At 38.9% G+C, this 27,964-nt stretch overlaps 1 protein-coding gene across 1 annotated transcript; it reads left to right on the plus strand.

The window, feature by feature from the left end:
• LOC130910519 (hippocalcin-like protein 4) lies at positions 1–27,311 on the plus strand. The gene is made up of 4 exons (XM_057827902.1): positions 1–170; positions 23,594–23,769; positions 24,108–24,323; positions 24,402–27,311. Exons 2-4 carry the CDS (start codon positions 23,608–23,610, stop codon positions 24,597–24,599), a joined length of 576 nt encoding a protein of 191 aa, XP_057683885.1. The 5' UTR covers positions 1–170; positions 23,594–23,607; the 3' UTR covers positions 24,600–27,311.
• Positions 27,312–27,964: the final 653 nt, after the last annotated feature.

Below are 27,964 nucleotides of genomic sequence, written 5' to 3' on the forward strand. Positions count from 1 at the left end.
TCATTCATCATCTTTTTTCCTCACTCAAAGAGGTGAGTTAACATTCCCCTCAGTTTCACAGTTTCACATCAGGAAGTAGGTGTTTGGTACCTAAAAACTACACGGAGAGCACGGGAACACACTTGCCTCATAACGACGAGGAGCATATTTATTCCCCCGGTCATCAGCAGGTGAGTAAAAAAATAGCTGGCAAGAAGTGGGGGTTCAACTCAATGGGTGTTTGTTATTCAAGGTGATGCTCTCCAGAGGAAGTGATCTCTTTACTCTGTCTGCTAGGATGTACCAAATAATTCACAATAAGGCTCACTAAACTGAACAGATGGAAACTGGGGATAGCTCAAGGACACTTCGGGGAGTAAAACATAAATATTGGATGTTGAGGTGTAATAGTGGCTACGCTGCGCACTGTTTCTGCCTCTGCATTGATTGGAACATGCAGCCATGCTGTAGATGACGGTGTGCCCTTCATGTAGCTCTATACAAAACAAGCTGAGCTTTTTGTCACATGCACAAAAAAAAAAAAAAACAGTTTTGAAAATAAGACTTTACATTCATGCAGATGAGATTTCAATGTACATCATGTGTTCATACTGTATTCATGTGAGCACATAACTGGTGGCCTTCAACGCAGCTGTTCATCATCGACGTGTGTCTTAACTGGGTTTGTTTGTATGCTGCTCATTGATTGGGTGATTAGTTCATGCTAACTGGATCATGGGCACAGAGTGCGCATTATGGTCCGCATCACCAAAAAGTCGACATACTTCAAGATGAAGTCTTTAATTGGTTAAGTGGCTTTATAAACTCGTAATACAGTGTTTGATTTTGGTGTAGCACAATTAGTATCTTTCAGAATTTACAATTGAAGTATATACTGAGTCATATATTGAGAGGTACATCACTGATTGATTGTAGTTTGTTTTTTACAGCACAACATAAAGGCATATATTGAATTGTACGACTATAATGTACAAAGTAGTTCCATGTTGTGCAACATGTCAGGCAGCACTGGTGTGTACTGGAAGAAATGTAGCAAATTTAACTCACCAGTGACGTTGACTGCCATCAATGCTACCGCAGTAGTTTTACATGGAGCATATTGAAGCTTAAATAAATGGCTGAAAAAGCACAAATGCAATAATGTTAAAAAATGTAGCAATACCATTTGATAAAATTTGTGGCTTCACCTTTCACTTCATTCCCTTGAGTCGACATCACTGCGCCCAATCTGCATCATAATGCACAATGCATAAATTTGGAAGCAGGTGTTTGTCATACATGGCGTAGGTAATCTTCTAAAGCATTGATGACTGTAATTCCCCATTATTGACAACAGGCAGTGGAAAGACGCTGCAGCTGACACATGACGACAGCTATTTCCACCACAACGGAAAGACTTATTGATCCATATTCTATAGAGTGAAATACATTTGCACAGAGCAGAATGTTGCCTATAATTCCCTTTTTTATTTATTTATTTTTAATGCAGCAAATTATGCGACGACATGTCAACCTTGGCATCACGTGCAACACTTCTGTCTTTGTGTTAATATTTGTGGCGACACCTGCTTGCTTGGTGTCCCCTTCTTTATTAGACAGGAAAACACACGGGAATAAGGCGTGCATTTGTGTGTGTGAAAGCGCACATCGATGCACATGTCACACAGTGACAAAAACCAACACGTGTTATTTTATGGAATGTATGTAAGTTTCAGTTTTTTGACTGTACATTTGCTGTTCATTATATTTGTAGCATTGTACACTGCCGGCCAAAACTAATGGCACTCCTGCAATTCTGTCAGATAATGCTCAATTTCTCCCAGAAAATGGTTGCAATTACAAATGCTTTGGTAGTACCGTATTGGCCCGAATATCAGACGGCCCTGATTATAAGACCACCCCCTCTTTTTCAAGACTCAAGTTTGAAAAAAAGACTTTTTGAACACCAAATTAATTTTTATACAGAAAATATTTACAGTACATCCGAAACAAATGATAATATATTTGAGAGAAAAAGCATGTTATTTTGCCTCATTAAAATCTTAATATCTGAACATTTAAATATGTAAACTAAAGTGCAATCACATTCGTAAATGAACCAATCTATTGTGATAAAAACAAAAACAAAATTGCAATAACTGCATTAACCATCAAAGTGAAGTCTAACTGTAACTGTAGTCTTGAAACAAATCTGAATAAGGAAAAACATTGCAATAAAATACTGCAAACTGGTTAAACTAAAAAGAGTAGCTGAGATCTCTCATGACAGAACATCGCTTCAATGAGATCTGGCGCCATCTAGCGTCGTGAATGGGTATAATGTCTACACCGCGAATATAAGACGATCCCCTCTTTTTCAGTGTTACTTCAATGCAAAAAAACACCGTCTTATATTCGGGCCAATACAGTATAACTATAAATTGTGAATGCATAAAAAACAGATTATGTTGGTCTTGGTATTTACAAATTATTTTAACTCATAATAACGTTTATATTTTAAGAACTTCAAGTCTTTCTATCCGTGGATCTCTTTAACAGATAGTTCAAACACATTTTCCCACAAAAACATCTAAATATACCGATAAACTAAATTGCGAATGCATAAAAAACATATTAGCTTATGTTGGTCTTGGTATTTACAAATTATTTTAACACAAAATAACGTTTATCTTGAATGGGTATAATGTTTAGACCTCGAATATAAGACGACCCCCTCTTTTTCAGTGTTATTTCAATGCAAAAAAAACACCATCTTATATTCGGAACAATACGGTAATATCTTCATTTATTTTGCTTGCAATGAAAAAACACAAAAGAGAAAGGGAAAAAAATAAATCATTGTCATTTTACACAAAACTCCAAAAATAGGCTGGACAAAAGTATTGGCACCCTCAGCCTATTACGTGGTAGCACAACCTTCAGATGAAATAACTGAAGAACCGCTTCCGGTATCCATCAATGAGATTTTTACAATGCCCTGTTGGAATTTTAGACCATTCTTCTTTGGCCAACTGCACCAGGTCTCAGAGATTTGGAGGGTGCCTTCTCCAAACTGCCATTTTCAGATCTCTCCACTGGTGTTCTACGGGATTCAGGTCTGGACTTATTGCTGGCAACTTTAGAAGTCTCCATTGCTTTCTCTCAAACCATTTTCTAGTGCTTTTTGAAGTATGTTTGGGTCATTGTCCTGCTGGAAGACCCATGACCTCTGAGGGAGACCCAGCTTTCTCACAGTGTGCCCTACATTATGCTGCAAAATTTGTTGGTAGTCCTCAGACTTCAAAATGCCATGCATACGGTCAAGCAGTCCAGTGCCAGAGGTAGCAAAGCAACCCCAAAACATCAGGAAACCTATGCCATGTTTGACTGTGGGGACAGTGTTATTTTTTTCCTGTAAAATATGTTGATGCCTTTTCCCAAAAATGTTTACTTTTGTCTCATCTAACCAGAGAACATTATTCCAAAAAGTTTTTGGCTTTTTCAGGTAAGTTTTGGCAAAATCCAGCCTGGCTTTTTTTATGTGTCTGTGTCAGAAGTGGGGTCTTTCTGGGTATCCTACCATTGAGTCCTTTTTCATTCAGACGCCAACGGATAGTACGGGTTGACACGGTTGTACCTTCGGACTGCAGGACAGCTTGAATTTGTTTGGATGTTAGTCGAGGTTCTATATCCACCATCCGCATAATCTTTTGTTCAAATCTCTCGTCAATTTTTCTTTTCCGTCCACATCTACGGAGGTTAGCCACAGTGCCATGGGCTTTACACATAGAGCCTTGAGATTGCCCATGCTTCCTCACAATTTTGCTTCTCTAGTCCTCAAACAGTTTTTTTGGTCTTTTCTCTTTTCTCCAAGCTCAATGTTGTACACACAAGGACACAGGAAAGAGGTTGAGTCAACTTTAATCCATTTTAACTGGCTGCAAGTGTGATTTAGTTATTGCCACAGATCAGTAAGAGGTGCTGTTAATTACACAAATTAGAGAAGCATCAGATGATTTTTGAAAAGGTTGCCAATACTTTCGTCCAACCCATTTTTGGAGTTTTGTGTAAAATGATAAATGATTTAATTTTTTTCCACCATTGTTTTTTTTCATTGCAAGCAAAAAAAAATGAAGATATTACTACCAAAGCATTTGTAATTGCAGAAATTAAATGTTATTTTAAGCATATGCGGTCACAATGGACAACTAAAATAAACAAATCAATTCAGGAGACCAATAGAACTAATTCCCCTGTCTTGTTTTCATTTACGTGCCAACACATTGATTAGACTCAAGCGTATTCGCTGCTGTTGTTTTCCTGTCAAGTAACGAGGAGCGCAGTGACACCAGCATGATAGTAGCTGCAATGATTGTCGGGCTACATCAATAAACGTGGCACTAATCAGTGCAAAACAATTCTGGTGTCTGTACTATATTTGCCTCATGTTCCATTAGCGACATAGGTTGGAGTCAAAGCCAAATCTGGAGTCCGCAGGTTTGATTAGGAAAAAACAGATGCACACTTCAGTTTTGGCATTGTTCTGAAAATACCTATCAAATCGGGGCATTGTGTGAACCACCAGCGATTGTGACGTTTGATTAAAGAAAAAAAAAAAAGCCGGACGGCCCGAAAGTCAACTGGAGCAGGCCCAATTGGGAATGGGTCTCTCTCGATCGGATAATCCATCATTTCTTGCTTGACTGCTTTTTGCTGGCAACAATGTGTTGTCAAGGCAACACACTGCTGAGCTGCCCTTAAGACCATCCATTCACTTAGAGAGGGGCTTTATCACAAAAACACACACACATACACACTGACACAATTGTAGCTGATCATGGCTTGGTCTGGTATTTGACTGGTATCCCATTGATTGTCCTTCTGTCAGTCCATTGTACTTTTTCCACTTGTACAAAGGTTACTGCCAACACACACATAGACACACAGAAATATATATATACACATACTGTAGAAATATACATAGACATACATGTATTGATATACAGTATATATATATTTGCTTAGCTCAACCCAACTCATTCTCAGTCACAGGGACGCTTGGCAGCTTTCAGTGAGCGCCTGATTGTCATAATAATGATAGTGTAGGCACAGCGCCTTCTGACCTCATTTGCTTCTTCTCGCTTGAAAAAAAAGTATCCTAATATGAGCATAATATCATTTTGTTTGTTTTTACACAAGTCGAACATATTTGAGGCAGTACTATTTAAAATTCCACCACAACGCTAGTTAAGACTAGGGATGTGCAAAGCAATCAATTGATTCTGATTATGAGAACTCGCTTGTTGAGTCTTCTCAGTTCAAATGGACAGAACGTCAATCATTGTCAGTGGCACCCAATAGGTTCATTGTGTCGCTTTGATTTCTTGCCACAGGATAAAATGAAACAATAAATGTGATAGTACTCTAAAACAACAAATACGGTGAGTTTCTTAAAGGGATCATCGGCTAGAAAGACTTGTACTTCTTAAAAGATAAACATTATTATGAGTTAAAGTAATTTGATATTAAAATTAGGGCTGTCAAAATTATCGTGTTAACGGGCGGTAATTTTTTTTTTAAATTAATCACGTTAAAATATTTGACACAATTAACACACATGCCCAGCTTAAACAGATTAAAATGACAGCACAGTGTCATATCCACTTGTTGTGTTTTTTGGTGTTCTGTCGCCTTCTGCTGGCGCTTGGGTGCGACTGATTTTATGGGTTGATTTTATGAGGATTGTGTAATTATTGACATCAACAATGGCGAGCTAATTTTTTGATTGAAAATTTTTCAAATTTTATTAAAACGAAAACATTAAAAGGAGTTTTAATATAAAATTTCTATGACTTGTACTAACATTTATCTTTTAAGAACTACAACTCTTTCTATCCATGGATCGCTTTAACAGAATGTTAATGTTAATGCCATCCTGTTGATTTATTGTTATAATAAACATACAGTACTTATGTACAGTATGTTGAATGTATATATCTGTCTTGTGTCTTATCTTTCCATTCTATCAATAATTTACAGAAAAGTATGGCATATTTTATAGATGGTTTGAATTGCCATTAATTACGATTAATTAGTTTTTAAGCTGTGATTAACGCGATTGTAAATTTTAATCATTTGACAGCCCTAAAAAATCCCTCTTGATGTTTTTGTTTTTATACAATTTGTAAAATTTGTAAACTACTAGGTCGCCATTGTTGTTGACGTCGCAGGGCGGTGATGTCTCATGGTTACGCTGCCGGGCTTCCAGAGTATGACTGTAGCGACATAAACATGACATGTGTTCAAATCTTTCAATTCAAACCAGAGAGGAACATTAATGAGCATGACAGCACTGTCGATGTTTCACAAAATGATCAGCAAAGGCAAAATGAACAGGAAAGACGGGATGAAATGTGACTAGAGTACAAAAACCGTTGTTCTGTCAAAATGTGCTACACTGGCAAAATGTCTACAAAAGGCGAATTTGACGCCCAAAGTACTAACGTGCCCTTTGTTTTTGTTCGGATGCATACAGACAGAACATACTAAAGATGCCTTAAGAAAATACTTAAAGTAATGATTAAATTAAATATGCTACGTGAGTAATGTGGTCAAAAGATCAACAATCTGCTTTAAAGCTACCACAAGAAAACACAATGCTTAAAAGTATAAGAGGGAAACACATGCAAAAAGTATTTTGAGGCAATAAAAAGGTAATAAAAGACCTAATAAAAACACAAATAATAAGTACTCGCCGCTTTTAACCGATGACCCCATGTGTTGGACGTCTCGCCGCATACAAGGAATTCCAGTAACCCGGTGATATTCGTGGAGTGACAGTGACAATCTACATCATCACCTCGAGCATTTATAAAACATGGCGCCCTCCGGAGGTCAAAACATGTACTAAATATTATAGATTCTCAAATCAATGGCAATATTTTATGTGTTTCTAATAACATGTTTTGGTAAAACAGAACAATTGTGGCCTATTGGAGCCTAAAAGTCTTTAAATCCGAGATTCCATTTTAAAATCTGGATATAGTAGAATTCATGATAACCGAATATGCAATCTGACCTGTACTCCAAGTTCTAAAAAGTTAGTTTTGCTAGGTGCATAGTAGACAGGAAGCCTGCTAGAATTGATGTTGAATTAAACAAGTCTCATTAATTATCAGAGATGCACCACTTGTTTCATCAGTGTAACAAGAGTTTGACCCCAAAAAATTCCCCAAAATCTATCTGAAGTTAACTCTGGCATGAGATGGCACACGATTGGTCTTGCACATTTCTGCAGTCGTGATTTATGTTTACTATCAGTCCGACAGCAGCAATGAGAGGGTGAGCACGCCTTAGTTAGCCAATAAGATGCATGTCTGTCTTGTCCAATGCTTGTTGCTATAAATTACTGCCGGATGCCTCGCGTCTGCCTGCCTGCCGTCTATCTTTGTCATCTGTTCACAAGCTGTCTCTCCCCCGCATTCGTCTTCTCCGTCGGAGGTGGGAATCCACATTGAGTCATCTTTGTCCAGTCATCTCTTCTTGCAGTGCCAAGATGCTCAACACAGGACTGGGCGATATAACCTCAGAATAAAGTTTTTAAGTTTTTTTTTTTTTTTTTTTTTTTTTAAAGATGGGAGCCGTTCAGTCGATTTTAGATAAAGGTACCGTTGTACAGTGGTATGAAAAAGTATCTGAACCTTTTGGAATTTCTCACATTTCTGCATAAAATCCCCATCAAATGTGAGCTGATCTTTGTCAAAATCACACAGATGAAAAAAAAACTTTCTGCTTTAACTAAAACCACCCAATCATTTATAGGTTTTCATATTTTAATGAGGATAGTCTGCAAACAATGACAGAAGGGGGGGCTGAATAAGTGAATCACCACATTTAATATTTTGTGTGACAGCAATAACTTCAACCAGACGCTTCCTGTAGCTGGAGATTAGTCTGGCATATCGATCAGAACTAATCTTGGCCCATTCTTCTCTACAAAACTGCTGTTGTTTAGTTAGATTCCCGAGATGTCTGGAATGAATCACTGTCTTTAGGTCATGTCACGGCATCTCAATGGGGTTCAAGTCTGGACTTTGACTTGGCCACTCCAGAATGTGTATTTTGTTCTTTTGAAACCATTCTGAAGTTAATTTACATCTGTGTTTTGGATCATTGTCTTGTTGCAGCATCCATCCTCTTTTTAGCTTAAACTGTAACAGACGGCCTCAGGGTTTCCTGCAAAACATCCTGATAAACTTTTGAATTCATTCTTCCATTAATGATTGCAAGTCCAGGCCCTGAGGTAGCAAAACAGCCTCAAATCATGATGCTCCCTCCACCATGCTTCACGGTGGGGATGAGGTGTTGATGTTGGTGAGCTGTTTCATTTTTCCTCCACACATGACGTTGCATGTTACTCCCAAACAATTCCACTTTGGTTTCATCAGTCAACAAAATATTTTGGCAAAACTTCTATGGAGTGTCCAAGTGCCTTTTTGCGAACATTAAATGAGCAACAATGGGTTTTTTTTGGTGACAGCAGTGGCTTCCTCCGTGGAGTCCTCCCATGAACACCATTCTTGGCCATAGTTTTACATATAGTTGATGTGTGCGCAGAAATATTGGACTGTGCCAGTGATTTCTATAAGTCTTTAGCAGACACTCTAGGATTCTTTTTTTACCTCTCTGAGTATTCTTGGCGTCATCTTTGGTGGACGGCCACTCCTTGGGAGAGAAGCAACAGTGCCAAAGTCTCTCCATTTGTAGACAGCTTCTCTGACTGTTGATTGATGAACATCCAGACTTTTAGAGATGTTTTTTTTTTTTTCTTTCCTAGCTTTATAGAAATCAGCAATCCTTGATCGCAGGTCTTCAGACAGCTCTTTTGACTGAGCCGTGATGCACATCAGACAATGCTTCTCATCAAGACATTTCTTACCTGGTGTGTATTTTATAGTGGGCAGGGCAGCTTTAAACCACTCATCAGTGACTGGGCACACATCTGAAATTTTTGGTAAAAATTGGTTTCAATTGCTCTTTAAGTCTCCTTAGGCAGAGGGTTCACTTATTTTTCCCCCATTTGTCATTGTTTTCATGCCATCCTTATAGGAATATAAAAACCTATAAATGGGTGGTTTTAGTTAAAGCAGACACTGTATTTTCATCTGTGTGGTTTTGACAAAGATCAGATCACATTTGGTGGTAATTTTATGCAGAAAAGAAATTCCAAAAGGTTCAGGTATTTTTTAATACCACTGTAACTTCTTCAAAAATGTAAGGAATGGAGACTGAAATGTACTTTAAAACTAAAACAAACGTTTACCATCAGTGAAAATGTACTGTAAATAGTATCTTTTGTAAAAAAAAAAAAAAAATAATAATAATAATAATGTCCATAGAAAGTAAAAGTATTTACCATTTAAAAAAAAAAAAAATACAGAACATGAGTATTTATTGAAGTGACCCTTAAGTGGAAGCCCTGATTGTGCTTGCATAAAATGTGTGTCCATTATTGTCCTTCATTATGTGGAAATTCTCCACACAAGAAAATTGCCAGAATGTGTAGACTCATTTCTGACATGATTATGTTATTAACTTCATCAAAGACGTCACCCTGCACAGCGACAGTCTGTTGCCACACCAACTGAACTCCCTTTTATGGTATGCGGACAAACTGGAAGCTTGAGCCACACTACTAATATATGTTAACTCATTGGCTACCATTGACGACGAAGTTGAATTGTATTTGACGAGCACTGTCACTGGCAGTTTTTCTTGGAATTTAATTCTGACAATTAAATGTAATCAATTGCAGTGGGGCAAATAAGTATTTAGTCAACCACTAATTGTGCAAGTTCTCCCACTTGAAAATATTAGAGAGGCCTGTAATTGTCAACATGGGTAAACCTCAACCACGAGAGACAATGTGGAGAAAAAAAAAAAAAAAAACTGAAAATCACATTGTTTGATTTTTAAAGAAGTTATTTGCAAATCATGGTGGAAAATAAGTATTTGGTCAATACCAAAAGTTCATCTCAATACTTTGTTGGCAATAACGGAGGCCAAACGTTTTCTGTAACTCTTCACAAGTTTTTCACACACTGTTGCTGGTATTTTGGCCCATTCCTCCATGTAGATCTCCTCTAGAGCAGTGATGTTTTGGGGCTGACATTTGGCAACACGGACTTTCACCTAACCCTTCACCCCGTGGTGTCAAAATGATAACAAGAACAGGGAGCAAAAATCCCAGAACCACACGGGGGGACCTAGTGAATGACCTACAGAGAGCTGGGACCACAGTTACAAAGGCTACTATAAGTAACAATGCGCCGCCAGGGACTCAAATCCTGCACTGCCAGACATGTCCCCCTGCTGAAGAAAGTACACGTCCAGGCCCGTCTGCGGTTCGCTAGAGAGCATTTGGATGATCCCTCCACAGATTTTCTATGGGGTTGAGATCTGGAGACTGGCTAGGCAACTCCAGGACCTTGAAATACTTCTTGCGAAGTCATCCTTTGTTGCCCTGGCTGTGTGTTTGGGATCATTGTCATGCTGAAAGAGACAGCCACGTCTCATCTTCAATGCCCTTGCTGATGGAAGGAGATTTTCACCTAAAATCTCTCGATACATGGCCCTGTTCATTCTTTCCTTTACACATATCAGTCATCCTGGTCCCTTTGCAGAAAAACAGCCCCAAAGCATGATGTTTCCACCCCCATGCTTCACAGTGGGTATGGTGTTCTTCGGATGCAATTCAGTATTCTTTCTCCTCCAAACACGAGAACCTGTGTTTCTACCAAACAGTTCTATTTTGGTTTCATCTAACCATAACACATTCTCCCAGTCCTCTTCTGGATCATCCAAATGCTCTCTAGCAAACCACAGATGGGCCTGGACGTGTACTGGCTTGAGCAGGGGGACACGTCTGACAGTGCAGGATTTGAGTCCCTGGCGGCGCATTGTGTTACTTTGTTACTGTGGTCCCAGCTCTCTGTAGGTCATTCACTAGGTCCCCCCGTGTGGTTCTGGGATTTTTGCTACCCGTTCTTGTTATCATTTTGACGCCACTGGGTGAGATCTTGCATGGAGCCCCAGATCGAGGGAGATTATCGGTGGTCTTGTATGTCTTCCATTTTCTAATAATTGCTCCCACAGTTGATTTCTTTACACCAAGCGTTTTACCTATTGCAGATTCAGTCTTCCCAGCCTGGTGCAGGTCTACAATTTTGTGTCTGGTGTCCTTCGACAGCTCTTTGGTCTTGGCCATAGTGGAGTTTGGAGTGTGACTGACTGAGATTGTGGACAGGTGTCTTTTATACAGATGAGTTTTCTGTTTTTTTCCCCCACATTCTGTCTCTCATGGTTGAGGTTTACCAATGTTGACAATTACAGGCCTCTCTAATCTTTTCAAGTAAGAGAACTTGCACAATTGGTGGTTGACTAAATACTTATTTGCCCCACTGTAAATATAAAAATTGCTCGGTGACAAAGCAAAGATTGAAGATACGTAGACACTGACGTCGTCTCAAATGGCCAAACACAGACCATTTTGACCGCTTTAAAATTCTAGCAGGGATGCAAAACCTTCCTAAGAATAATTTGCATTGAATGTCATGAGTGGCATTCATTTTGATTCCCTCAAAGGGGATTGCTTTTTGACGGGTTTCGCCTTGCCTGGCTAATGGAGCTTCTCAACGTGATGCTGAGGAAACTATTATGAGCCGCATCTGCAACCTAACCAAGGAAGGAATCCCATCTGTCTCAGTTGGTGGCGTAAACGCATTCGAATGATGCTAGAGAAACAAACAGTAATGAATCTTATTTGTTTGCTCGGGCTGGAGGTTTTCTCAAGGTTTTCTTTTCTTTTCCTGTCTTGCTGTGACAAGCTCAACACTGTTATTTTCAAAGCCAGTTAAAGGCCGGGTGGATTCTCATATATTGGAAGCCTTCGCTCTCCTTATAAACCTCATGGCCCTCGCACTGTGACTCCTACCGCAGTATCCAAAAATCATGCTGCAGTTTGCGGAGAGGGTTGATTGCCCCCCCTTCTCTCGCTCTCTTTCTCCGCATGACTCATTGGTCATATTTTCGCCACAAAGCTCCTGGATGAGCAGTTTTAGAGGGGAAGGATTTGTGGCCGCTCGCTGTGTCCTGGTGTGGAAGTGCAAAAAAAGCTGTCAGATGCGGAATGTGACTCATAGATGCCGTCATGAAGGGACCGCAGTGGTCCACGGGAGGTTAATGGGCCATTTTATGTGTACAAGAATTCTTAGACATGTGAGTTAAAGGCCGTTTTTGAGATTGACTTTTTGGTCTAATGAATGTGCAGTGTTGAAACCATACAGTTTGAGCAAGTCAACCACAACGTTTCTCTTGAACAGGGAGTTGAGAGCATTTGCACATATGGAATGTCAATGTGGTGTGTCGACCAATGAGTCTTAGGTCTTTTATACGATTTTAGGAAATTGGATGAGGCAATGACTGAAAAAATGAATTCACAAGCAGTATATTTCAGTTAAATGAAAAATGAGCCAGAAGGCTTTTTATATCCACTACAGACGAGGTCCGTTCCTACGCTGAAGACGTAACCCGAATTTCCGCCTAAGTCGGAATTAAACACCCCTAAAAACCTCCAAATAACTATCCAAAAACATATTATACGTAATTGTACTGTCCTCGCCAAGACGCTGGAGCTATGTCCTAGCTAGACAGCGAGCTAAGCTCCGAAATAACAATGTGAGACGTCCGTGTGTTTTACCGACTTTATTCAGATGCTCATGACATCATCACTTACAGAATGAAACTAAAATAAAAATGAAATCGAATCAGTTTCAACAGTCAACATTATTAGGAAAAAAGAAAGAAACAAAACAAAAAAAAACACTGGAGACAAAATAGCGGATTAGACTCCGGTGTCATAAAATCGAAATCACGTAAGTAGGGTATGTCGTAACCCGGGGACTACTTGTATATTGTACAGTGAGGGGGTATTTGCACCCTTGAGATTTTGCAAGTTCACCCCCTTACAAAATAGGTAGAGGTCTTAAATTTCAATCATAAATGCATTTCAACTCATAGAGATATAATTTAAAAAATATCAAGGAATTACATTGTATGACTTTTTATATAATTTATTTGAAATTTAGTAGTGCTACAACGATTAATCGATTAACTCGAGTATTCGATTAGAAAATATTCAAATTTAATTACGAATACTCGAAGCAACAAAATTTAAGTGGCGTTGTAATGGTTTATTTTGAAGGTGTTTGCATTGAGTTTTATTGATTAGGGTGGATACATTGCCCTCTGGTCTGCCTCTTTTGACGTGGCTGAATCCAACTGCTCCCTGTTAAGACCAACGTAAGCTAGGTTTTTGTTTGAGCTCATGTTTTTTAATGTATTCATAATTTGGTTTATAGGTAAATTTAGCCGTTTTTTGTGGGAATATGTCTCAACCATTTGTTAAGAGCATTGTAAAAAAAACAAACTAGCATTTACTGCAAGCTAGCGGACTTTTTCTATGTAAGTTAGCCAATTGTTCTTTTGTTGAACATAGGTCCTCGGTTTATTTATTTATTTATTATACCGTTTGAGGCTCAGCTCAGGTATTTTAATTTTACATGTTCCTTATCCGATGCCTCGATTATTCGAACTAACTAGTCCATCGATTAATCCACTACTAAAATATTCGATAGCTGCAGCCCTATAATTTACTAGGGTTCATAAGTATTTGTACCCTTGATATTCAGCAATAATTATGACACTTAAAGAGTTGTCAGTCTACCTTAAAAAAAAGTCTACCTTTACCCCGTGAGTAACCACCTGTTTGAGCTCATAATTGTCACCTGTACACCCCACAGTCAGTCATAATCCAACTGCCACCATAGGCAAGACCAGAGAGCTTTCAAAAGACACCAGAGAAAAAAATTGTTAAACTCCACAAAGCTGGAAAAGGCTATGGGACAATTGGAAAGCAGCTTGGTGAGAATAAATCAACAATTGCAGCAATTGTTAGAAAATGGAAAAGGCTGAACATGACTGATAATCTACCTAGGACTGGGGCTCCATGTAAAATCTCTCCTTGTGGGGAATCACTCATGATGAGAAAAGTGAGGAATCAGCCTAGAACTACACAGCAGGAGCTGGTCAATGACCTGAAGAGAGCTGGACGCACAATTTCAAAGGCAACTGTCAGTAGAACACTACGCCACATTGGTTTAAAATCATGCATTGCTCAGAAGGTTCCCCTGTTGAAGCCAGTACCATATTTTTCATAGTTTGGCAGAGGGTGCGTCTAATACTCTGGAGCGACTTATGTGTGATTATTTACGGTTGGGCTGGGCCTACTTCTCTCTTGCTTTTTAAAAAAAAATATATATATATTCACAAATTTATACTAAAACGATGTATGGATGTTAAACAAAATAAATAATTTGGATGAAACCGAGAAGGCGCTGTGCATGCCTGCACACGTGAACGCCTCGGCCCCGGTCTCTTTTCAGTCTTCCTCTCCTGGCACCCTCCGCGAACATCCTGGTATTTCCTTTTCGATATGAAGCAGCTAGGTGTAAAAAAAAAAAAAAAAAAAAAAAAACTAAAAGACGGGAATTGAAAAGCAAACAACTGCGGTAGGAGTGGGGTATGGAAAGGATTCATATTGATTGTTGAAGATGCTATACAGAAACCTGTGTCGGCTTCGCTGAATGTAAACGAATGTGGCGCTGTGGTCTGGAGAAATATATTTAACGAACTTTTCCAACGTTATTTCATTGTGTAAATGCATTTATAATTATCATGAAAATATGTAGACTATTTAAATCATTCACTCCCAGCCATTTTCACCGGTGCAACCCCCTTCGCTCCCGGCCGTTTTACTGGATTTTGACTGATTTTGCAAGGCCCACAGAAAAATCTGTTCTATTGCTATATAAACATGGAACCCACCAAAAGAAAGATAAGACTCTCTTCTTTCAGCAGGAAAAAAGTTAGTACATATCTTTTTCCATTCTTTAGAAATCAGCATTAGAAAATAGCTTAGTTTGAGCAATTTTCCAATTTCTGATGAAAAAACAGAAATTGAGCTTTTTGTGAAAGCATACATTTCAAACATAACTTTGACTTTAACACAGCTATTTTTTGCTTTAGTTACATCCCAAACATCTGAATAATGTTTTCCTTTTACAACATAAGCAACAAGACAAATAGATTTGATAGCAAAGTAACAATTTATTTACACATAACTAACTGAGAGATGACGCTGTTGTGGCCGCAACAGCTCGGGTAAACTTTTCCCTCATCGCCACCTGTCTCATAAAGATGGATTTTTTTTTGTCTTTCTTTCGTGGTTACCACTGCCTCGTGGCAGAGTTCGCCTGGGGAACTTGTGTTCCTGGGGGGGAACTGGTTTGGCCGTGCGCGTTTCCATGCGGGACATTGGAGGGTGCGGGGGATGCGCGCGGCCGAGCACGGCGGCGCAGGCTCTGCTCGACGAGCATCACAGACTCAACGGCATCGTCCGCTGCACTGGTGGTCCCGGTTGTTCTGCTCGGTCATCCGCCACCAGGCATCCTGGACGTCCATTCGGTCGTCTTCCGCCTGCGCCCCGGCCGTGCGCCCCGGCCGTTCATTCCATTGAATCGCGGGTCTTGCCAAATGCGCAACTGCCCTCAGTGGCCAGTTTTATTGCTTTAAAATGGATTTACAGCATTGTGCTTTAAAGCTAAGTTGAATCAGAACCCAGAGATGTCTCTTGTGAAAAAAAAACGTAAAAGACATAAATACGTCTTTGGGACACTGAAACAATTAAAAATAGAACGTACTTATACGTTTTTGGGAGTAAATGAGTTTTTCTGCCAACTCGAGGAGATTAAAATAAATGTCAAATCCACTATCCGCCTGTTAGAACAGAAACACAAATATAAAAGATATAAATGTTTATCTAATATCCTTCTTACAGTCTTGTTTAACTGGGAAAATTCGTTTCCAAAGACATGCTTTAATTTGTTATCATTATGCATACATATATGCACCGACATAGTCACAAACTTGATCACACAAAACGCAACCACGCATCGCATCCCCGCATTTCCTCCTTCTCCTGAGTCCTCACAAATAAAACTAAATTTTTAATTTTAAGTTTTTTTTCGGGCTCGTGCCTACAAATAAAACATAAAATTTGGTTTATTTTTGGGCTCGGGTAAGTAAATCAAGTAAACTGATTGGACTCGGGCCGCGTCGGGCTTTAATACCCGCAGGCCGGTCGGGTTGGGCTGGATTTTTTTAGGCCCGATCTAACTTCTAGTGTCATGTGATGTTAGCATACCGTACACCTATTCAGCCTGTTGTTCTCTGTTGTATTTTAAATTGCCTTTCAAGATGACATGTCTGTTCTTGTTGCTGGATTTTATCAAATAAATTTCCCCAAAAAATGCGACTTATACTCCGGTGAAACTTATAGAGGTATATGGTTTTTTTTGCTTTTCATGCGCATTTTTTGGTTGGTGCGACTTACACTCAGGTGCGACGTATAGTCCGAAAAATACGGTACATGTGAAGGCCCATCTAAAGTTTGCCAGGGACCATCTGAATGATGCAGAGGTGTCATGGGAGAAAGTCATGTGGTCAGATGAGACCAAAGTAGAACATTTTTGTGTCCAAACTTGCTGTGAAAAAGAAGGATGAGTACAATCCCAAGAACACCATCCCCACTGTGAAGTATGGGGGTGAAAACCTCATGCTTTGGGGCAGGCTTTTCGGCAAATGGGACAGGATGACTGTACTGTATAAAGCACAGGATGAATGGGGAAATGTGTCAGATTTTGAGCCACAACTTCCTTCCCTCAGTCAGAGACTTGAAGATGAGTTGTGGCTGGATCTTCCAACATAACAATGATCTGAAGCACACAGCCAAGCTGACCAAGGAGTGGCTGCGTAAAAAGCATATCAAGGTTCTGGAGTGGCTTAGCCAGTTTCCAGACTTAACTCCAGTAGAAAATCTTTGAATGGCGCTGAAACTTCACGTTTCTCAATGACAGCCCCGAAAACTGACAGATCTAGAGAAGATTTATGTGGAAGAATGGGCAAAAATCCAGGTGAAGAACTTCAGAAAGCGTCTGACCTCTGTAATTGCAAACAAAGGCTTCTGCACTAAATATCAGCACTGATTTTGTAAGGGGTACAAATACTCATGAACCCTAGTAAATAACAAATAAATTATTGAAAAATCATATGATGTGAGTTCCAGATTTTTTTATAGATGTATCTATAAGTGGAAATGCATCGATGATTGAAATATCAGACCTCTGTTTTCTAAGTGTCTAAACTTGCAAAATCACAAGGGGTACAAATACTTCTGCTCCTCACTGTATATGCAGTATGAACCACCACAATATAGTAAATACTAGGGTTGTTCCAATCATGTTTTTTTGCTCCCGATCCGATCATCTTAGTTTGAGTATCTGCCGATCCCGATATTTCCCGATCCGATTGCTTTTTTTTTTTTTTGCTCCCGATTAAATTCCAATCATTCCCGATAATTTTTACTGATCATATACATTTTGGCAATGCATTCAGAAAAAAAAAATAGAATAAAACTCGGACGAATAAATACATTCAACATACAGTACATAAGTACTGTATTTGTTTATTATGACAATAAATCCTCAAGATGGCATTTACATTATTAACATTCTTTCTGTGAGAGGGATCCACTGATAGAAAGACTTGTAATTCTTAAAGGATAAATGTTACTTTGTATATTGTGACTAAATATTGCCATCTAGTGTATTTGTTGAGCTTTCAGTAAATGATACTGTAGCCATGCCCAAATGCATGATGGGAAGTGCAACCATGACTGTGCGTATTGGCACCAATTAATATATCTTCTTTGTGTCGGGAAATAAAATAGGGTGTTAAGAAAAAGATCAACTACTACCTTTCTTCCCCACATTGCTTTCCCACGATATTTCTAAATGTTGAGAGAGGGATTTAAAGGCTTAAGCCAATTCAAAAAAGGCTCTAAAGACTGCCAAAATTCACTCTATTCATTTTACGCTAGTTTTAGCTCTATAAATAGGTAAAATCGGTGCCATTATAGATTGAACGCAACAATCCGTGAGTGGGTCGTGCAACGCATGCATTAAATATTTTAACGTGATTAAAAAAAATAATAATAATAATTACCGCCGTTAACGCGGTAAATTTGATAGCCCTACTTTAAGCCAAAACTAAAGACTCTGGATGAGTGTAAGACATTTTGTCTGTAACGTTAAATACAATTAGAAAATAATTAAAATATATATATATATATTTATATTAAAAAAAGGCATGTCCGATATTTTTTTGCAGATTCAGATACTTTGAAAATGATGTGATCGGACCCGATCGATCGGGACATCTTTAGTAAATACTGTATTCATTCATTCACTGCTATTGGCAGCGATAGACCTCCAATCTATTTTAGATGGGAGAACTTACTATAAATGATCACTGACATCCCTCTTAGTCAAAAGGTATTGGAAGTCTGTTGCAGTCTTTGGCAGTGAAAAAGTTAATGAGTTTTTTTATTGTAGTGCAGTGCATTCCAGGAAAAAAATTGGAAACTGAACATTGCAATTCTGTGACGTCAATAATGTGTGCACAGTGCACTCACACCGAAGTAATTTGTATTGCTTACCAAAGTCCATTGATCCTCAGTCACAATGACACAATTGGCTTTTTCCAATAAATCAACTTCTTCCACCTTTTTTTTCCAGCATCATAAAGCTAATGAATTTGCTAGAGGTCATGCCCAGGCACGACAATTCATCAGTTGGGCCGCTTTTATCTTTTGATTTCTACTGCCTTTAAGTTTGTTCATTAATTAGCTGTGGGTTTTGGATTTAAACCCTGTCATCTTGTCGAGGGAGGTCTAGTGAAAAAAGATTAAGTTGAATACAAAATGTGTGTACTTTTGCTTCAACTGCAGTACAGACTGAAAGGATCCATGGATATAAAGATTTATAGTTCTTAAAAGATAAACAGTATTATGAGTTAAAATAATTTGATACTGAAAACCCTCTTGAGGTTTTCGTTTTTATACAATTGGTACAATTAGTTTAACTAGTAGGTTGCTATTGTTGTTGACGTCGGAGGGCGGTGACGTCACATGGTTACGCTCCCGGGCTTCCAGAGTATGACATGTCATTTGTTCAACCCTTTCAATTTGAATCCGAGAGGAACATTAAAGAACATGACAGCACTGTCGATATTTCACAAAACGAGCAGCAAAGGCAAAATGAACAGGAAAGACAGGATGAGACGAAACAAGCGTAGGGAAAAATAAAAGTGTTCTGCCAAAATGTGCTACACTAGCAAAACATATTACAAGAGGCAAATTTGACACCCAAAGTACTACCGTCCACTTTGTTTGTTTTGTTTAGATGCACGCAGACAGAGCATACTAAAGATGCCTTAAGAAAATACTTAACGTAGTCATATCAAATAAGGGTGGTTTAAATATGCTACTCGACTAACGTGGTCAACAGATCAACAATCAAGAAAACACAATGCTTAAAAGTAGGAGAGGAAAACACATTTTGGCGTAATGAAAAGGTAATCAAAGACTCAATAAAAACACAAATAGTACTCGCCGCTTTTCACCGATGTGCGCATGTGTTAGACATTTCGGCGCGTAGAAGGAATTGCATTAACTCGGTAGTGTTCGTCTAGTGACATTGACAAACAACGTCATCACTCCTTGTGTCCATTGCACACATTATACACGGCGCCCTCCTTGGGTCAAAACATGTACTCAATGTTATAGACGGGTTAATTTGTTTTTTAAAAAATGTATTGTAATAGCCCCAAATGGGGGGAAAGAAGGAGAGGAATCGTTGATGGCTTTCACCACTTTATTGTGGCAACAGAGAAAACAAACAAAATAACAGTGGACTATCACCACATTCGACCGCAAACTTTTGCTTCTCGCCCATCTCCCCCTCGCTTCCTACTACTCACAGCTCTCCAGTCCCAGCGTCTCTTAAAGGGACCATGCATAGTGTCGTGTTTTCAGCTTTTTGTTAACAACTTTGTTTCTTTATTAACACACGGCGCTAACAGCACGAACACAACTTGTGGCTCTCAGTAGGTTGTGCCTCTCTACCTTACTCCCGCATCACGTGACCAAAACAACAGTAACGTTGCATGCACTTCAGGGTGCCTTGGAAAACATTATATCAGAATATTACACTTAGTTACGGTCATTATAGTATAAAATAGAATAATAATATGCAAAAATTTATTTACAGAACATATCCCAAGAATTGCATGTTCCTTATAAAAAGTCTAAGATTTGTTGATGCACTGAAAATCTGGACCAACGAATCACGCCCGACTTTAAAAAAAAAAAAAAAAAAAAACAAACAAAAAAAACAAAAACTTTCGAAATTTGCGGCATCTGGGGAGCAAGCAGCCAGGATCAAAAAGTATTTCAATATGCCAAAAAGACAGTTGCATTTACTGTCTTTTTTCAAAAAAAGGAAAATGGTTCAATACAAGAAGAAAAGAAAAGAAAAAAACTCCCACAGCATAGCAAGTGGGCATTTGCGTTTTGTTTTCAGCACCATTTTCTGCGTATGTTCCGGGACCTGTGCCCGTCCCGCCATCCCTGCGCTCTCATATGTACTTTGCACTCCGGCACCTTATGATTTACAAATTAAGCACTGATTATTGATTTTTAAATCAACGGCAATATTTTATGTGTTTCCAATGATATATTTTAGTAAAGCAGAACAATTGTGGCTTATTAGAACCTACCGTGTATCACAAAAGTGAGTACACTCCTCGCATTTTTGCTGATATTTAAATATATCTTTTCATGGGACAACACTGACAAAATGACACTTTTGACCCACAAAATGACCACTTCTGAAGACTGTACACAAGAAAGTCTGCAAACAGTTTGCTGAGGACATGTCAACAAAGCACACGGATTACTGGAACCATGTCCTATGGTCTGATGAGATGGGCGGGCTTTCTTGTGTACCGTCTTCAGAAGAGGCTTCCTCCTGGGGTGACAGCCATGCACACCAATTTGATGTAGAGTGTGGCGTATGGTCTGAGCACCAACAGGCTGACCCCCCCACTTCTTCAATCTCTGCAGCAATGCTGACGGCACTCCTGTAATGAGTAAGCTTGAGAACGATAAACCGATACGACCGGATATCCGGTTTTACAGGTGAAAGATACAGATGTATCGATAGTAAAGTTACCATTCGACAGTAATTAGCCATTAAATGCTCAATGAACCGATAGTAGAGGTAGAATTCAGCTGTCGCGAGCACAAGAGTCGGCTTCTAATGCCTAGTTCAATACATTGCGTAATATGATAATAATTTAGCTTTTCTTCACATGCTGCGCTTGTGTCATTCACCGCACAGCGCACTTAGATCGAGACCGCACGCATGATATAATATGGACAAGCACTACTCACAGTCGTGGTTGCCTTAACTTCCCATGCATTTCGCCAGAACAGCTACTAGTCGCCGTCATTACCCGATCGTCACGGGCGTGTCATAACAACGCGAGAGCTAACGAAACCACTGCAACGCACACTCCATAGCATTTTCTTCACAGCCCAAAACGAAACTAGTAGTGGCAACGAAGCAACATGCTAAAACAATGGACAGTGTGATCACCGACGCCAGCGACGTGCAGCGATTGATTGTCAACGCACCGATGAAAACAAAATTCGGACTTTGAAGTGATGAAGGCAGCCAGATCTGTTCGCATGGGACAGAGCTTGTGTGAAGTGTGGAGCGGTACGGAGATCGTGAGTTTTTAACCCTGAAAAATAACCCACTACAATGGTGGAAAGGGCGGCATATTGTCTCCACGAAACGCAGTCTACTTAAACATGAACATGCGGATTAATTGATCTTCAAGAAAAATCTGCCCTTCAAAAAAGATATGGACAGTGATGAGGAATAAAAAATGAAGAAGCACAGGCATAAGTGAATGAATTTGCTGTGTATTAGGTTAAAGTAATTATTGACCTGTCTGCCTAAAATGCCATGTTTTTATTCCCCCAATTATACCAGTCGTAAAGCATAATTTATTATTTATTTATGATAACACTAGCAGGTTTAATTGTTTTTTTTTTTTCTAGCGATGCTGCATACAATTAATATTTTTTGTTTGTAAGATGTTTACATTGAAAGTTTGCACTTAAATTAGTTACCTCTTGTGTTAAAAACACCAGGAAATACAGTAATTGAATTACTGCACTTTATTGTTGTCTGTCACTGGAGTTTTATTTCATTATCAATCCCATCCAACAAAATGACGGTCATATAGTAAGCCTTTTTTTTTTTTCATAAAAAAATAAAACATTGGTATGAAATTTAGTCGTTTTAATTTTGCTATATTAGAAATGTGGTCTTTTTATATGTTTAAAATACTGTACAAACACACACAACAAATATTTACTATCATATCGTTTTTACTCTATCGAACCGTATCGTTCTTACACTGTATCGAATCGCATCGAATCGCTCGGCCTTAAAAATGTATCGTTTTTTTAATCGAATCGTAACCTGTGTATCTACATATATATTGAATCGGCTTCATGCCAGAGATTCTCAACCCTAGTAATGAGTCACATGACACTTTGGAGGGAAAATGACAAGCAGTACTCAATTTGGACATTTAGAGATGTACGTTTTTTCATAGGGGTGTACTCCCTTTTGTTGCCAGGGGTTTAGATATTAATGGCAAAATTTTGTTTTATTTTGAGGGGAAAATGAATTAACTCTATTATATAAGCTGCACACAGACTACTTTATATTGTGTCAAAGTGTCATTTTGTCAGTAGCCACGTTTACAGGCTGACTTTTATTCATACCGATTCAAATCATTCCGAATGGAAATTTCACATCAGCTGTTTACATGTCACTTCATCTATTCCGATCCAGCGTTTACATGTGACTGCCTTTATTCCGAAAGGACGTTTGACAACTGCCGTCTGACATGCGCAGATTAATCAAAACAAAGCGTCACGTTGCAAAACATGGAGATCGATCGTCAGATCAGCTGCTGTTTTCACTTTTCGAGTGGAAACAAAACTTCAGAATTATACGCCGTTCATTTAAAAAGTTGTGTGGGTGCGCTGTGCGTGTGCTTGGAAGCCATGTTGCAAGTGACGTTACTTACGTCACCAAGTGACGTCACCACGTCAGTACGGAGCATGCGCAGAAAGAACGCAACCAGACACCATTCCGCTTCCCTGTTTACATGATATAATTTTACTTCTAATCGGTTTGGGAAAAGGAATATTCCACCCCTGTGAATCGGAATGAAATTCCATTCGGTTTGGGCCTGTTCATTCCGAATGAGGTGTTTATATGGAACACATTGATTCGGTTTGAACAAATATTCCGATTGTAGTTGGAATATTTGGCTCCATGTAAACGTGGCAAGTGTTGTCCCATGAAAAGATATACTTGGTTGCGTGTACTCACTTTTAAGTTCGACGTTCCCTTTAAGATAAAAAAGTAATGTTATGATATGTAACAATGCACTTTTATCACCCATGTTGACTCCATTGCCTTCTCCCTCTATCTCTGTTATCACCCTCTAGAGAGGCGAGGCATCATGGGGAAACACAACAGTAAGCTTGCTCCGGAGGTCTTGGACGACTTGACCAAGAATACAGAATTTAACGAGGCTGAGCTCAAACAGTGGTACAAAGGCTTCCTCAAGGACTGCCCCTCAGGCATCCTTAACCTGGAGGAGTTTCAGCAGCTCTATGTCAAGGTCAGAGTGGCCACCAATTCAGATCTTTTTTTTTTTTTTTTCAGTATATAAAAAGCTATTACACTGAATAGTAAAGCATTGCCTCGAGGTGAATTTGTACTTTGTTTCTATAAATATTGAGGTCACTGCGAGAAGATTCATAGCTTGTTAGTTTACTGTGACTCATCAACAGTTTGAGCAACTGGAGCAAAAAACAATGCATTGTCATTCATAAACCGCTGCTCTCTTAAAGATTTATTTATTGAGCAAATCTACATGGTTATCGAGAAATTACATGAGTTTTTAGCAATTTTCATGACTAATGTTCTCACATGTATTACATTTCATTTCATTTTTAGTTTTTTCCGTACGGTGACGCTTCAAAGTTTGCCCAACACGCTTTCCGGACATTCGACAAGAATGGCGACGGGACCATCGACTTTAGGGAGTTCATTTGCGCCTTATCCATCACCTCCAGGGGGAGCTTTGAGCAGAAGCTCAACTGGGCATTCAACATGTATGACCTGGATGGTGATGGCAAGATCACACGCGTGGAAATGCTGGAGATCATTGAGGTGGGTCTTGAGGAGGATATCTATGTTGTTCTCTGGGAATTTAGAAGGTTCTCCTTCATGTGGAATTGTCTTTTGTAGGCTATTTACAAGATGGTAGGCACAGTGATAATGATGCGCATGAACGAGGATGGTCTGACCCCGCAGCAGCGCGTCGACAAGATCTTCTCCAAGATGGACAAGGACCACAATGACGAAATCTCCCTGGAGGAGTTCAAGGAGGCGGCTAAGTCAGACCCCTCCATCGTCTTACTTCTGCAGTGTGACATGCAGAAATAGTGGCGTGGAGTGGGGAGATTAGTAGAGTTAATTGGAGGGATAAAGGGAGGAAAAGTCAGCTTGGGAGGAGGAGGAATTGAAGATATTTTTTTCTCCAGTGTTTGGGGCAATTGTATTAGTTGTATCACTACAAATCATGGAATATTTAGTAAATGAACAAACGAATTAGTATGCATGGAGAGATTCTAAGGGGCAAATTAAAATGAATAGAAGAAGATTTTAAATTTCACGCTGCAAGGACTTGTGTACAGTGTGTCCATATTAATGTGTCACTTGTGTTCGGGTGTAATCGGTCAAATCCACTCCTACTCGGAGGAGCATATTAAATGGATTAGTGTACAACTGAGCTCAAAGTAAAACTTCATCTAAAGTACATTAGGTTGATGATTTAATTATGTGGCGTTACTTGTTCTAAAAAAAAAAAAAAATCTGGAATCTGAAGAGACTTAAGCCCCTTTCAGACATACGCTGAACTCCATTCAAATCCTGGGACTTAAACGGGTAACCCTTACGTTTGAAAGCAATTTCCCGGGTCGACTGACACAGAGGTGACATGGAAATAAACTGGGTCGCGTCCTAGTATAATGTCTGGGACTTAACCGGGACCTGGCATTTGTTTAAGAAGCCGTTTAATTCCTGGGTCACAGCACAAAGGCGTGAATATTGTAGCGAGCCGATCGTCATTTCCTCTTTCTTCGCAGTAAGACGAAAAATAGTAAACAAACATCGCAATTATCAGCATGACACACTGGAAATAGTCCAAAAACTGAAAACTATCACTATCAGTTGACGGGAGTTGGGGCCGATCCGTAGGGGGCCTATTTTCCAAAACTTAAAATTCAAATATTTTCAACACCAAAGTCGCTAGCAACCTAAAACTAAAACAAGCACCTCCTTTAGGCATATATGAGTCTCCATGAGCAGCAACATCCAAAAATTCAAAGTCGTTCCCCAAAAAAAATCCTGATAATTTTTTTTATAAAGGTATAACAAAACTTAAAATGGCTCTAAAATTCTCAAATTTTACGCTAGATGCACAAATACTACCAAATGCAGAGATAATCACCTATATTTTCAGGCTCAATAACAAGATTTAGCATATCACATAAGTTTTTGCCCAAAGTATTTTTTTTATCATTTAGTGCAAGTTTTCAATAGCTAATAAATCACTCAATTTTCACATCATTAACTTAATACTTGAGGAAACCGTGCAAAATCATCTTTACTCATCAAAAACGCAAAATTGGCATTTTTTTATATAGAATCACAACTTATTTAGGTTGGATTCTGATGTTACTATTGCCTCAGCACGGAGACACATCCTGCCGGCTATTGGGCCCTCATCATTTTTACATTGAAATGTTACACAAAATAAAACTGTTAAAAGGCGATTTTTTTTCTTTTTGTATGGATGCAGAAATGTCTAAATTACTACTTTTTTGTCAAAAAACGGGCAATTGAGCGAAAATTAGCTGATCATTTGAATATAAACATATGCTACTGTGTATGGATTCAAGCTTTTTAAGTCGAAAGTTCTTGGAAATAAATGCGTGCTTCCCGCAATTTCTATAGATATGAAAATGAAACAGTCTAGATTCTTGGTTCAAAGCAAAAAAACAAAACAAAAAAAAAAAACGGGCAGTTATTCATTTGACGTAACTATTTCGAGGTAAAATTACGCCGGAATGTAAATTCAACATGGCGGCCATCACAAAACAAAGAGCTTTTTAAGTTGAAAATTCTTGTAAATTACTGTGTACGCCCCTGAGTTTCTATAAAAATGAACATAAAACAATCAAGATTCTTGGTTAAAAGCAAAAAAAGAAAACAGGCAGTTATCATTCATTTTACGAAAATATTTTGAGCTAAAGTTATGCTATTTTTTCCATGCATTTTTTAACAATGTTTCAAAGTGCATGCATGGGTCTATTTTATAAAATAATTACCTAATCCTCAACCAAAACACTCTTGAGACACTCCTGCCAGCTTGTATGCAGTAAAACATTCGTCCTTTTTCCACCTAAATCCGGCGTTTGAAAGCAGCGTGTGTTTGTGCTTATCACAGTGAAAGCCAAATGCTCTGCCTGTGTCGGCCCCCAACGGGAAGGCATGGCGAAATGTTTGTGAGAGCTGTCTTGTCAACTGATGGTGGTCTATGTGGAAACATAACAAAATTAAATTGCTAATGGAGCTTAGAGTTGAGGAAGAGGGAGTCCATCATCCATCTTTGAAAATGTGTGGTTTATTTTGTTGCCGATGCCAACCAAAAATGACGTAATCTCCGGGTTATTAAATCTCGCCCCGCGCCCTTCCCGCACCTAGAGTGTCGAGTCGCCAACACGGGAACAACAACAAGTCTGAAAGTGTCCAACCCGGGTAATTCCCAGGACATCTCCGAAACCCAAGACACGAGTAAATCACACCTTACACGGGAATTTACCAATATTTAAATCTGAAATGTACCGGTATTAAGTTGCGATTGAAGCTACACAAGAAGCGACTAGGCATGTGCCAGCATGATATTCTGACGGTATGATAACCTTATGCCAAAATATCACGGTTTCACGGTATCATGGTACTGCAATTACAGCTCTAAAATGTCTTATTTTGAGATATCTGGATAAATTTTTTTTTTTTTTAAATCCATTGAGCTGTATTTTTTATTTTCCAAAACATTAGCAAATTGGCACATGTATAATGTTAAGTTAAAAATTTTTTTTTTTTAAATATTCGAAATTAAAATAAATGCAGTCATTTAGGTGAGCCTAAACCCACAACCACAGCTCAACATTACCATCAGAACAAAAATAGTGAATTCTTTTCCATAAAAAGCATGTGTGTATGACTCGTATCATGTTTACATTATACACACACTCTTTCTCAACACAGACAGTTGCCAGAGAGAATTTTTTTTTTTTTTTTTAAACCACCGCTAGACACACTAAACACGCTGGAGTTAACTCTCACAGATGGTGGGAAACGTTCATGACAGTGTTTACTAACCTTTAATTTTGCATAAATGCGAAATCATATTGGAGGTATTGCCTCCTCGGCAGCCACCCTCCGCAAGCACGTTATCTGTAGCATTGTAGTATTCCCAAAACGGCGATTTTGTTTTCTTTGATGGGGTAAAAAGTTCAGGAGTTTCACCTCCTCCAGCCATCGTGTAGCGCAGCTGACTAACTGACACTGAGCAATAGGGTTGGGCATCGTTTGAAATTGAACGATTCCAGTTCCGATTACGATTCCACGTTTCGATTCCGGTTCTGAACGATTCTCGATTCCGATTCTTTTAAGAGGCAGGGTAAAAAAAAAAAAGGCAGGGTAAAAAAAATTGCATGGTTTATATTAAAGTCTTAACTTCT

The sequence above is a fragment of the Corythoichthys intestinalis genome, chromosome 22 (assembly GCF_030265065.1).
Source record: "Corythoichthys intestinalis isolate RoL2023-P3 chromosome 22, ASM3026506v1, whole genome shotgun sequence".
In the NCBI taxonomy this organism is placed as follows: domain Eukaryota; kingdom Metazoa; phylum Chordata; class Actinopteri; order Syngnathiformes; family Syngnathidae; genus Corythoichthys; species Corythoichthys intestinalis.

Bases quoted from the DNA above. Each gene is read 5' to 3' on its own strand.
- LOC130910519 (XM_057827902.1), top strand. From the start codon at position 23,608: ATGGGGAAACACAACAGTAAGCTTGCTCCGGAGGTCTTGGACGACTTG. The intron at 23,770-24,107 runs GTCAGAGTGGCC...TTTCATTTTTAG, and splicing joins TTCAGCAGCTCTATGTCAAG to TTTTTTCCGTACGGTGACGC. The intron at 24,324-24,401 runs GTGGGTCTTGAG...TGTCTTTTGTAG, and splicing joins AAATGCTGGAGATCATTGAG to GCTATTTACAAGATGGTAGG.